The following is a 13,287-nucleotide window of genomic DNA, read 5'->3' as shown; positions in this document are numbered from 1 at the left end:
CTTCTACTTCATTTATGGATTTTTGACACTTCAAGTTGTATATAACTTTATTATTTTTTTCCCAATTAGTCTATTAATGTTCTAATATTTAGAACTGGAAAATATAAAGATGAGATAATGATAAAATAATAGCTCCCCTCACCCTTACGTTTTAACTGTATTGGCAATGCTTTATTTCTTAAAACTGAATAAACTAGTATTGGTTGCATTTTTGCTTTATACTTTTCTACGTGGCTTAAATAATTTTTTAAAATCTTTAAAGAAAAAGATAATTAAAGAGAAATGCCCTCAACAGGGACCAGTATTTTGTGTCTTGCACTGGAACAAATTAGGATCTCTCCAAACTGTCTTCATCAAAAATCGGCATTTTATTCACAAATTTCTTACTTTTCCAGCATAGTATTTTAATTCAAAATTACCGAGAAAACATTCTTCTAGAATAGCATTTCTATACATTGCTTTATAAACTGTCAATTAATTCAAGTCTACTTGAATCACTGTGAGGCAGTGAAGTATTACAGTTGAGAATGCAGGATCTGGAACTAGACTATCTGGATCTAAACTCATGGCTCTGCTACTTATTAGCTGTGTGACATTTGGCACACAATGCTTCTGTGCCTTAGTTTCCTCATCTGTAAAATATAGACATAAATAGCTAAATCACAGGGTGGTTATGAGGATGAATAAGTTAGTACAGTTAAAGCTCTGAGAAGAGTGCCTAGCATATTATAATACGCCCTCAAAAATTATTTTATATAATAAAATTATGTTATTTTATATAATAATAGTAGCTAACACTTATTACTTTAAAGCAATTCACTACAGAAGAAGGGAAGTGCTGCAAAGAGAGGTAAAAGGAGAATCAGAACGAAGAACATCACAGAAGCCAAAGGAAAAAAATGTAATGATGCAGTTGTTAACAAAGGAATAAAAAAAAGATTAGATGAATATTTATGGATACTATGTTTTAGTGTGTATAGAAATATATATATTTGATGATGTCTAATGAAGCCAAACATTTGTTTTAAGAAAGACAGCATGTGAGTTAGTTCAACTAAAGCTAGACTGACTAGTGCTAAGACTAATATTAAATAAACACAAATGAAGAGCTAGATATTAAATTACTGCTGATACACACCAGAAATTCTGTTCCTAGGTTTTCTTGGATAAGCGTTTAAAGCTCTACCCATTCATCCACAGGAATAAGTTATAAATCAGTAGGGTACTGCAGACCATCCAGTCCAATGCTTGACTCCCCGGGAGCCCTGCTACGCGACACCAGACTGCATACCCAGGACAGATCAAGGAGCGCTGCTCCCTCACAGTTCTGCCCAGCAGTCATCTAAATCAGGTGCACACCTGTGGCGACAGGGCACTCACTATTCTAGAGCAAGCCAATTCTTTCAATTCTGCAAATCTGACTGCTTGATAGTTCTTCCCAGCTGACTGAAAAATATGCCTCTCTGCTTCGTTCTTCCAAGGAAAAATCCTTATTGTTACTTATGATCTCCCATCCTTTCAAAACGTTTCCTCAGAAGACTAAAATAAAATATCCTTAGTTCCTTCACTTGCTATATGTGTATGTAATACCTTCAAATGACCCACTACTCCCTCGGTAATTCTCTTCTGTATACCTTCCAATTTGTGTATGCTACTCGTAAAATGTGACACCCAAAATGGAATGCAAAATGTAGGGTTATTCACCTAAGGACAGACACAGATACAATTTTATGAGTTAACGAAGCAACGGAGGCACAGATGTTAAAAGCAATGGAAATAATGTTGCAGAGGCATAATAACATGCAAAACTGTATTTTAAATTTGCCCATCTTTACATTTAAAATTTTAAAGAGCATATTAGATTTTAAAATTCCAAAAAAAATCCCTGTACATTTTATTTACAGTCAGTTTTGGTATTAGTTTTATCTACATGCATAGTTGTGAGAGAAAGAAATCCCTATTACTTACTGTTGCTATGCAAAATGTATTAAAAAAAAATCAGTGAAGAATGATTCGAAGGGCAGGGCCAGAACTAAAAAAAAAAGTAACAAAAATCAAAAGTAAATGTGCTTTCAAATAAATCATAATGCTGAACTGGGGGGGGGGGGGGGGCAAGAAAATTATAAGTCACCGAGCATGAAAACTTACGTAATTGAAAACATGCCTCAGTTGGTCTGAAAACTGCTTTGTAAACTGTCTTAACATATGTAGTGAAATCATTAACTTGTCAAACAGCACAGAAGAATAAAATATACTAAAAAAACTATAGCTCTTATAGCCTTGAATCTAACAAATTATCTTCCTTTCTAGAGTCTCAAAAAGAAAGAGTAATACTACCTATTCTACTCCATGAGTATTTTGAAGATCAAATGGAAGAATATATAAAGTTAAAAGAGAATATATTGGGTTGGCCAAAAAGGTCGTTTGGGTTTTTCCGTAAGATGTTATGGAAAAACCCGAACGAACTTTTTGGCCAACCCAACATATGGAAGCACATTGGAAGCTATAAAGCACTACATATTGTCAGGTATTAAAATAGCTTGGCATTTATACATTAATGGTTCTACAATAATAGAAATTTAATTTTTAGATGTTTTGCACAGGGTACATGGAATGACCTTCAGTGTCTCTGAATCCTTTGAGTTTCTTCAGGTCAATTACTATCATATAATAGCTAATTCTACAATATTTAGTATTATCATACCTCACACAAAAACTCAACATTTTCACTGCTGAGACACCAATTCTACCTTTGTCATTCTAAATTATTTCCTTGAGATATTAGTTTTAAGAACAGTTTCATACACGATGTGGCTAGAATGAAAATATTTCTGATAATACAGCCAATGCACATCATTATTCATATACTGAAAGTCCTGTGTTAGGGAACAAAAAGGACACTTGAAATCAGATACATGATCTAAGTATATACTTTAGCTAACCAAATGTTCATTTCAATGAATAGCAGTATTTATTTATAAATACTGTATTAGCTAGTAAGTCAAGAAATGGTTATTCTGAATCAAAAATTACTATAATGCAGCTATATGAAAATGGCTCCATCAAAATGTTTTTGTGCAATAATAACCTCTATCCTTACTCCATATTCCCAATTCCACCTCAATTATAAAAAACGCCCACTATATTCATTAGTTAATATTTGCATTTTTAAAGCTGATCTGTATTACTCTTTAAATCTGAGACAAGTTATTATTTTAAACTTATAGATTTGAATTAAGATTTCAGATTTCAGTCCTGCCCCCACAAATCTGTAACATAAAAGAGGTTTAAGAGGTTTGCAATAATAAAAACAATGTGTGTACCTGGCACTTAAAGGTCTGTGTGTGCATCCTGTTTACTAAATCAATAAATTAAGTCAATGTGCTTATAAAATCCTAAAATATTATGATTATGTATTGGATTGGCCAAAAAGTTCGTTCTTATGGGAAAACCCGAATGAACTTTTTGGCCAACCCAATACATATACATGACAAAAATGAGCCCTTCATATATTTTTGGTTGAATTTAATATATGTGTGTGATTTAGTCAGTAAACTTATTATATCCAGCTGAATAAATGAATGAGACATGCACAATGAAATAGTTTCAAACATTTGGTATTCCACAGATCATGAAAATACCAAAGAAAAATTGCAATTAGGCAAGTTTGTAATTTGAGTATAAATAGCAAAATATTTTTTAAAACACTTTAAGTTTTACCACATTTTAATTTATTACCTTGGTTTGTTTGGGGCAAGCTGTCGACTTGGCCGCCTAATAGACTGGTTTTGTTGTATTTTCATTGAAGTTCTAGGCGATGACCGTGCAAAAGGGTCTGGAGCTGGAGGCTTTTTAGGTATCTTTTTCACTAACCGACTAACCCACTTCTGCTGCTCTTCTGTAGAATTTGCTAATAACAATAGATTCTTTGCCGATGAAATATCATAATACACTATGAAGAAAGATTTGAAAAAGATTAATATGTTTAAAACGATCTGAGCATAAATAATACTGATGGAGCAAGTAGCTTACTATTTACCTTTGCAAGGTGCTATAATCTCCTCCTTTTTATCCATGTGATCTTTATGACATTTAATGTGACAGCGACGGCACTCTAAAGCAGGAGGAGGTTTAAACATATGCCACAATGGCTTCATACATGCCTCACAATTGGTTGGGAAATGATACAGAGTAGGAATAAATTCATGTCCCTTGTGGCAAATATAATTTGATTTTTCTCCCACCGGCTCCACTGGAAATTCTTGTTCCTTCTTACTTTCCCCTTCATTGGCATACAGGATCTATAAACACCAAAAAGAACAATGAATGATCTTCAAACACAGGTTATTTTTTTATAATAATGACTCTTATAGTGTACATAAAATTAGCCTGAATTATTCAATGAGAAGAAAATGCATTTGGTTTCTAATGTTAGTAGGTTCAAATCAAGAGCTCAGATGAGAAAAGTCATTAGCCCAGTCACTTTGGTTCACATTTCAAAAAAAATCAATCCTGTTCAAATGATGCCTCCTTATTTTCTCCATGTCATCTTCCTATGTTTCAGCAATTTTATCAGAATAGGCTAGCAAAAGGTAAATCTGTACTTGATTAGTGTTAGAAAGTTTTTCTGGGAGGGAATGTTCAAAACCCCTGAAGAGATGTGGCAATTATATGAATTGAGGCTCTGCGATTCTCAAAAATAGACAACTTGGTGATAACTGCAAATATAGCTTTAATTGAAAAGATTTGTAATTGGAGTTGAGGAAGAAAGGAAAAGAGGAAAGGATGTATAATATACTCCAAATAAACATTCTAAGCATTCAGAAAGTAAGCGGCCAACTTTCCCATAGTACACCAAGCACAATGGCTTTTACACAGAAGGAACTCAGTAATTGTGGGTTTGACTAATTTTAAAATGGAAGTAATAAAGGGGAGAATTTGTCTTCACCTTAAATTGGAAGTAAAAGGGCTCCTGGGGGCAAAATTTAACTTCACAAGCAACTTTTTTAACTTTTTAGAGAGCTGAGTATAAAACTAAAAACAGGAGAACATTCTTGCTAAAAAAATATCATAACCAACCTTGAACAAAAGGATATAGCAAAGGCTAGAAATGTGATATAAACACACTACAGAGTTTAACAAGTAAAATGTAGAGAAGAATTAAGATGTATCTAAATAGCGTAAGCATGAAAGTCACAAAGGAACAAAACACCTTTAAATGGGACTAAAATTGAAAGATAATCTGAAAAAGCCCCAAGAATAAAGAAATTTGTTATGTCATGTCATGCTGAAAATGTATAAAGGTGAAAAAACAAAACAAACAAACCACAAAATAAAACAGTTTACCTGGAATATCCTTGGAATTTCTTTAGCATCTGCTCTATATACATCTGTCTGTGTAACTGGTCGGACATGAAATAACTTGCTATAAAAGATTTTTAATAAAGGAGTAAAGTATTACCAAAGGATCAAATTATTTTAGTTATCCTATACTTATGTCAGAAATTAAAACTGACTGCTTTGACCCTTGTTAGAAGATCAGAGAATATCCTGCTCTATAAATTCAATCACTCCTTGAGTTTTGAGAAATTTCCAGTAAGTCAGAAATTTTCTAATTAGTTTCAGAAAACAACATATTAAAGACCCATGAAATAAAGATGTTTTAGCCAACTCTGTATCCCAGACTTTTATCTGTATGAAGCAAAATAAGAAAATGTAACAACAGTATGCTAGCAGCTATACTATATGAGTATATACATAGTACTATATGACAAATAAATTACACTAACTTGAAGGAAAGGTCACGTTACTCTTAAACTTTAAAAGATAAAGTTCCTAAATATTCTAATAAAAATACTTACTCTATATCTAAAACCATGTAAGGATTAGATTGTTCTTTATCCTGTTCACTGTCATAGAAAAGGATCTTCTTACTGCTTACAATCACATACTGTTAAAAAGAAAGAGGAAAGGAATCAATGATTAAAGTTAATATATATCTTATTTATCTTTGAAAATAAATTCTATATTAGCAATAAAAATCATAGAAAATATAAATTAAATACCTAAAAAAGTTATCTTAATGTATCCTTTAAAAAGTTTTCCTCAAAATAACAATAAATTTGTTTGTATATACTTTAAACAAGCAACTTGGGGGGGCGGGGGGGAATAAATTCAAATATTTTTTGGACTGATTTCGCTTCAAGATCCAATAGCATAAGTAACCTTATTGCTATGGTTTGAATGTTTATATTCCCCCAAATTCATATGTTAAATCCTAACACCTAATGGGATGGTATTAGGAAGAGGGGTCTTTGGAAGTTGATTAGGTCATGACACCAGAGCCCTCATGAATGGGATTAATGCTGTTATAAAAGGGGTTCCAGATAAATTCCTACATCTTCCACCATGAGGACAGAGCAAGAAGTCTGTAGTCTGGAAGAGGACCTTCACCAGAACCCAGCCACGCTGGCTGGCACCTTGATCTGAACTTCCAGCCTTCAGAACCATGAGAAGTTAATTTCTGTTGCTGACAAGCTACTCAGTCTGTGGCATTTTGTTATAGCAGCCTAAGGCTAATAAGACACTTATCAAAAATGAACACAGTACCGATAATCATAGTGCCAGAGGAAAAGAAACAAATGGGACTTTCTGTCATATCCAGAGTTGTTTCCCACTGAAACAACAAAAGCGCCAAGGTCAACAGGCTTCTATTTTCCTAACACCAAAAACTATTGTATTATTAACAACATGGTGGTGATGAGAAGGTTTTTTTTCATCACTACATAAAGTATCTTATGTACATAAGATACATAAAATCATATTATTCCAAATCAGAAAGTGCAAACAAGTTTTATGTGTCTAGAATTTCTAGTTATATGTATCTTACAACTACAGAGTGAAATGGCTGTAGATAAACCGAAAGCAAAACAAAAGAACCATTTTTCAAATACCTTTTTAACCCATCCAAATTTCTTAGTGTTGTTTCGCACAGGCAATGAAAGCCATCCTTCTAGTCTTGATTCTGTAAATAAGCACAAGATATGAGAATAAATATAACAAGTCTCTTAAGAAAATGAGGAATTTAATAAACTTTTAATATGAAAGTCACAAATCAAATATGCCATTCAGAATTTATCATTATACCTCATCTAAAATATAATAATAATGCAGGATCAGTATAAGCAAGTTATACAATGCAAAACAAACTCCAGGTTATATCACACTGGAAATACATATCCTGTAGTTTATAATGTCAAATGCCCTGTTAATTAAATTCATGCATTTGCAAAGTTCCGCAGAAAAGTTGCAAAAAAGAAAAGCAGCTCTCTATTCTCACCAGTACACCTGTATTAGAATCCTCTATTTTTCTTTTGGAAGAAGGCCTAATTACAGGTATAGTGCACATCTTCTTTGAAGAGAAAACATTTTAAGTGAGTAAGTACATGTTCAGAGAAAATGGACTTTTAGAATGGCTATAATAAAATGAAATAAAATTGTGTAAATTACAGATCAAATATGGCTAATAAGCAGCAATAAACCAAAAGATTCCTAAATTCCAAAATATTAAAATCAATAAAGTTCTAGTTCAACCAAGGAAACTCTCTGAACCCTTAGAATTTGTTCTAATGGTATTTGATCAGTTTATTTTAGTGAAATAATTAAGTGAAATAAGCATTTTCGGAGGTTATGCTAATAATAAAAGTGCCTCTCACTTAACATCTACTATGTGTCTGAACTGTGCTAGACACTTTACATAAATCTCCTTTAACCCTCACAACAACCCCACAGAAGGTCACACGGGGACACGTCTCTGATTCCAAGGCTTGTACTCTCTCTCTCACATCAATAACCTTCCAGACTCCAAGAACAGAAATTCTGTCATTAAAAACAGCCATATTCGCAACTGTCTGGACATGGTCCTATGCCAATTCAAGGGACTAATCAGATGACCTCTAACAATATGGGAAAGACTGAAATAATTTTATTGCTAAGATCTGAAACAACTTCAGTATAATCACCTATGATTTATACTGATATATACCTGGGAAATGTGATGACAATGTACATAAATATAGCTAGTTTACTTTGAATTCAACTAATAGATTAAATCTTACTTTACATTCAACTGCTTATACACTACTTTCCTGTGGCATTTATTTTAAACATTTTTTTGTACTCACACTAACTTTGTGTTAAACATAACAGTTTATGGGTTTTCCATCTGGTTTCTTCACTTAAACTACAAATCTTTTCAGCATAAGGATCAGGTCAAATTGTCTTATGCTTTTTTTAAGGCCTAGCACAATGCTGACACAAGGAAAACCTAAACACACCCTCTAAAACAGTACACGTGCTTTTTCTGTACTGTCATTCTTGATATGAAACTTCAGAAAGAATTTCTTCTTGGTTAAAAATGGAAGAAACAGACAGTGAAACCGTATGTTCTTAAATGATATAAAGTACTGCTCCATTTCTTGTAAGCTGAAAAAATAAATCTATCAATTGTAATAGCAATGCCATGTGAAAATACTTTAAAAAACAAATTCTTTGTTCATGCAGCAGTTTTTAACTGAGACTTGTTAACTGAGCAACTTGTTAGAGTTAGTGAATATTAGTTAATGTTACAATTTTTCAAAAGAACTAAAATTATGGGTAGTGGAAAAAAAACCCAGAGGCGAAAGACTTTCAGGATATCACCTGTACCATTAGGTTCCGATGAAATAGGTAAGTAAGGCACAGATTCTTCTTCTGAGTCAGAATCAGAGTCAAGGAGCATATGAGAACTGGAAGGCTTAGTGGCAATATTGAGAGAAGTAGAGGAACGTTGGTAGGTGAATGACATGGATTCCGTAGTGTGTGACTGAGTGATATGAACTGAACACCCAACATAAAAGGAAGTAAGAATGCAGAAAGAAGTTAAGAAAAAATAAAATGAAAGCTTTAAAAGAGAGCTATGTACAATATATAAAGAATAATTTAAATAACAATATGTGAAATTTGTATTTGTATTTTTTAATAAAAAATTTTGTGAAAAATAAATAAATAAAATAAATTGTCATAGGAGCCTCCACTCTAAGGAGTAGGTTTTCCCTTAAAGAAATGACAAATATTTTGCCTCAAGAGCAAAGTCAGTCAATGTCTTAAAACAATCAATTGATTTAATTTAAGAAAAAAGTAAACATAAGGACTGGAAACAAACCTGTACCTGGAAACCCATCATCTGCTTCGGCATCCCCTGGTCCACTGCCTATACTGGAACTATCCAGACCAATATGCAAGGCCTGGAGCTGGGACCGCAACTGCTCAATGTCACTGTCTTTACTGTCCAGTGTCATCTGTAGTTCAATACGAATCTGACTCTCTTCAGCTATTTGCTACAAGAAATTAAATTATGTTAAATTAACTAGATGTTATACATCTTATAATTTTGCTTCCTAGTTCAATAATACAGTAGTCTCTCCCAATCCAAGGTTTCACTTTCTGTGGCTTCAGTTATCCAAGGTCAACTGCAGTCTAAAAATATTAAATGGAAGATTCCAGAAATAAACAATTCATAAATGTTAAATTACATGCCATTTCTGAGTAGTGCGATGAAATTTCACATCGCTTGGCTCTGCTTGCCTGGGATGTTCATCATCCCTTTGTCCAGTTTATTCACACTGTATGTGCTACCCACCCCCTTATAGTATAGGAAAAAATACAGTACGTATAGAGTTCAGTACTATCTGTGGTTTCAGGTACCCACTGCGGGTCCTGGAACATATCTCCCTTGCATAAGGGGTGACTACTGTAATTATTAATAGAAATGCTCCATAAGGTATAAAATATATACAGACATGAAAATAATTCTACTTCTTAAAAAGAAGTCTTCAAAAAGTATTCTTACAGCCTGCATTTCATTCAGTTCTTTCTGATACTTGATCATCTGCTGAGTCAGTTTTTCACGTTCAGATTTAAGCTCCATATGTAGCTTTCTATTCTCCTTTTCTTTTCTCCGCACATCTGTGTCACTACCACGCTTGACAGGTTCTTTCCGATTCATGATCTCGGCCAACTTATTCACAGCCTTAAAAACATAAAGATAAGTATGTAAATAAATAAAATAAATTACGTTGATGATTTCTTGGTCATTCACCAATAGCAAGTTATAAAACCTTCCCTACACACAGGGCCACAAAGAAACACTTTCTATATTAAAAAATACACCCTCTTCATTACTCATCATCCTTTTCCAACCAATACCCTAGTAGTTTTTCACTGTCATATTTTCTGAGAACTGTAATTTTAAATGTTTACAGGTTCACTCTAAGGTCACCTTCTACCACTTTGGGTTTTTAGTTCCAAGAGAGACTTTTACGAGGCAGATCTTCTTTTATCCTAGAAGAGAGTTTTGCATTGGCATTACACTAATAAATACAACACGTGTCCAACCACAGAGCAGAGCATCTTGGACCCCACAAGTATTCACGCTGTATATACAATCATGAGAGCTGAGAAAACGATAGTTAATAATCATGGTGTCTTTTCAGAGTGACCCTTTTTTAGGCTGTCAGCAAATGGTCATTCTCTACCATTTCTCAAAAGCAGAAAAATTTATCAGATTACAATAAAAAATTAGGATGGATTGTGGTTCCATATGGAAAAATTAAGAAAAACTTTAATAAACCCTGAACTCAACAATGTTAATTAAATCTAACTTCTCCCAACCTGGTAAAAATCAGATAATCCTGACTGTTCACAAATACTGATACAAGCGATGACTGCTACAGCCAATCTGTAATGTTAGAAGTAAAATGTAAAAAAGGTAAACTAAGAAAAATTTCAAAATCATATTTAGAGCATATTATACACACTTGAGTTTTGAGTGTTCTCTCTGTTAACAGTTGCTTCTCAAACTGTGCTTTAATAGCTGCGGCACTTATCTCTTCATCCTTCAACCTTGATAGTTCTGAAACAGAAAAATGTAAAAATTATACTGATAATTCAGCAACTGACAAGCATTAGGCATATTGAAAATAAACGTTATTCTTATTAGTACATACGTTCTTGGGCATCTTTCCATTTGTTATTTAATTCTTCTTTCTCATTTGCAAGATTGGCAACATCACTAGTCAGTGTCCTATTAGTTTCTTCGAGCTACGAAATGGAAGTAGAACAAAAATCATATCCTAATTTACAAAATGTTAAGTTTTAAAGCAGTACGTCAAAATGAAAATATCCTAGAATGTTGCTAAAGCTCTTGTTTTTCGAAGTACATCTATCTCTACACTTCTTGCCTTTGTCCTACCTTACCCAACTTCACCCTTGATGAAAATTTTGCTAACCATACTGACTTCATATGCACCCCAGGAAGCTAAAAAATTGCCCTCTTTCAAAAATCCTTAGCAGTATTTTAAATGAAAAACAATTTAGTAAACTAAAAAAAGCAAATACTATAACAAAGCTCTGCATTCCATCATGCAGAATAAATTTTAAAACCATAATTTAATTTCTTGCCGAACACTGCTTTAAAACAGAAAATAAAATTTTACTAAAGAAGTTGACATTCTTTGGTATTCACTTCAAATCCTATTCCTCTTCTTCCTTCCTGAAGGAAATTTTATTGTGAATTATGTGTTCATCCTTCCCATCCATGATTGTATACTTTTATTACATATATGTAAAATAATATAATGTGGTTTTATGGGATTTTAAACTGTCCATAAATAGCATCATACTGCATTTATCTTTCTGTAATTGCTTTCACTCAACATTATATTAAACTATTGATATATAAAGACCCAATTAATTCATTTTAACTGATATAGTAGTTCTATCTTCTACCACATTTCATTTATCCATTCATTCATCTTATTACAAACATTTATGCTGCTAGGAGTATTGTGTCCAAATTTCTCTAGCACACTTATTATGGACTTTCTTTGGATTATATGAATATTTAAAATTTACTGGAAATTGCCATACTATTTACTATACTATAGTGTGCTATATTAAATTTACACTCTGGATAGCAGTAAATAAGAATGTCATTTCCAGACATCCTTCAAACATTTGAAAGTACTCAGATACTGGATTTTTGCCAAAATGATGGGTATGAAATGGTATTTCAAAGTTATTTTATCTAGCCTTTTCCTAAAAAATAGTGAGGTTAAACATTTGCTCATATTCTTAGGTTTTCTCTTTTGGCCAATTTTTCCTTTGGATTATTTAACTTTTTCGTATTGAATTGTAGGAGTTCCACTTATATTCTAGATACTAATCCCTTGTTCAATAAATACATTACATATCTTTTCCCTGTCATTTATTTGTTATCTTCTGTTATAAGTAAATTTTGGATTCCATTCTAATATTTAAAAAATTTTATTTTTCATATTTACAGTTCTTAAGATAGCTAGAATTTTCCCCTGTATATGGTAAATGATAACAAGAAACTAATTTTATTCCTTTCCACATAAAAATATAGTTATTCCCAAACCATTTATTAAATCTGTATCCTTTCCCATTGATTTGTATGCTGCCACTGATACCATATGCCAAGCTCCTGTTACGTGTATGATGAATCTATTTCTGGCCCCCCTACTCATTTCCACTGAACAGGATTAAATATCCCTGTTCTAGGGCCAAACTTTTAAATTACTGTAGCATTTTAATAGGTCTGGATAATTGATAAGGGAAACTCAACTACTTGATATTTTATTCTATTTGAAATTTTTCTTGCAATTTTTTCAGCCTACATATGACTATCTTCATGATTAAACTAATCTTCATGATTAGTTTTAAAGTTCTTTTAAACTAAGACTGGTTTAACAAGGAAAAAAAGACAAACTTTTCTTTTTGGTATTTCTCTTTCACTTTAGTCCTTTAACTCTGAATTAACAGGTGAAGCCATTGGAAGTAGTTTTCTTCTGAGCCTCTCTCTGCCAAACACTGAGAAGATGATGGTTCACTAGGTCAAATACCTTGTAGCCAGCATATACACTTTTTCATTTAGATCTATGTTACTTTCTTAGTATTTCTAAGGAAGATTTATGATACAGTAATTTAATTAGAACCAAAAAAGAACCAAGCATTTTACTTACAGATGCAATTGTAGCATCTTTTTCAGTGAGTTCCTGTTTGTGTCTAGCCATCATCTCTTTGATCTCCAGCTCTTTCATGATTTTCTCTTTTTCCAAATCAGAGTATTGTTCTTCAGCAATTGAGCGAGCCAGTTGCTCAGAATCTGCTTTGGTTAAGGTAATCTCCAGTTGAGCAGCCAAGGAGTCCCTACATTTTAGAGGGATA

The 13,287-nt window shown here is 32.8% G+C and overlaps 1 protein-coding gene across 13 annotated transcripts in view; it reads right to left on the bottom strand.

The window, feature by feature from the left end:
- ROCK2 (Rho associated coiled-coil containing protein kinase 2) overlaps positions 1-13,287 on the bottom strand; it is a 136,683-nt gene that overhangs the window by 9,538 nt on the left and 113,858 nt on the right. For 2 of the 13 annotated variants that reach the window (XM_067008110.1, XM_067008111.1), the window contains exons 22-33: positions 13,083-13,269; positions 11,046-11,139; positions 10,857-10,951; positions 9,890-10,069; positions 9,203-9,377; positions 8,701-8,877; positions 6,954-7,024; positions 5,862-5,950; positions 5,347-5,425; positions 4,040-4,301; positions 3,739-3,952; positions 1,969-2,032 (exon numbers count right to left, since the gene is read on the bottom strand). In XM_067008110.1, coding sequence (XP_066864211.1) covers positions 1,999-2,032; positions 3,739-3,952; positions 4,040-4,301; positions 5,347-5,425; positions 5,862-5,950; positions 6,954-7,024; positions 8,701-8,877; positions 9,203-9,377; positions 9,890-10,069; positions 10,857-10,951; positions 11,046-11,139; positions 13,083-13,269 — 1,657 coding nt within the window. In that variant the 3' untranslated portion in view covers positions 1,969-1,998. The remainder of the gene's footprint in view (positions 1-1,968; positions 2,033-3,738; positions 3,953-4,039; positions 4,302-5,346; positions 5,426-5,861; positions 5,951-6,953; positions 7,025-8,700; positions 8,878-9,202; positions 9,378-9,889; positions 10,070-10,856; positions 10,952-11,045; positions 11,140-13,082; positions 13,270-13,287) is intronic. The other 11 variants (XM_067008105.1, XM_067008112.1, XM_067008106.1 and 8 more) reach the window with 7 other exon arrangements.

Source organism: Kogia breviceps, chromosome 11, assembly GCF_026419965.1.
Source record: "Kogia breviceps isolate mKogBre1 chromosome 11, mKogBre1 haplotype 1, whole genome shotgun sequence".
Taxonomy (NCBI): domain Eukaryota; kingdom Metazoa; phylum Chordata; class Mammalia; order Artiodactyla; family Physeteridae; genus Kogia; species Kogia breviceps.
The sequence above is the reverse complement of the archived record's forward strand: the minus strand, read 5'-3'. Positions and strand labels throughout refer to the sequence as shown.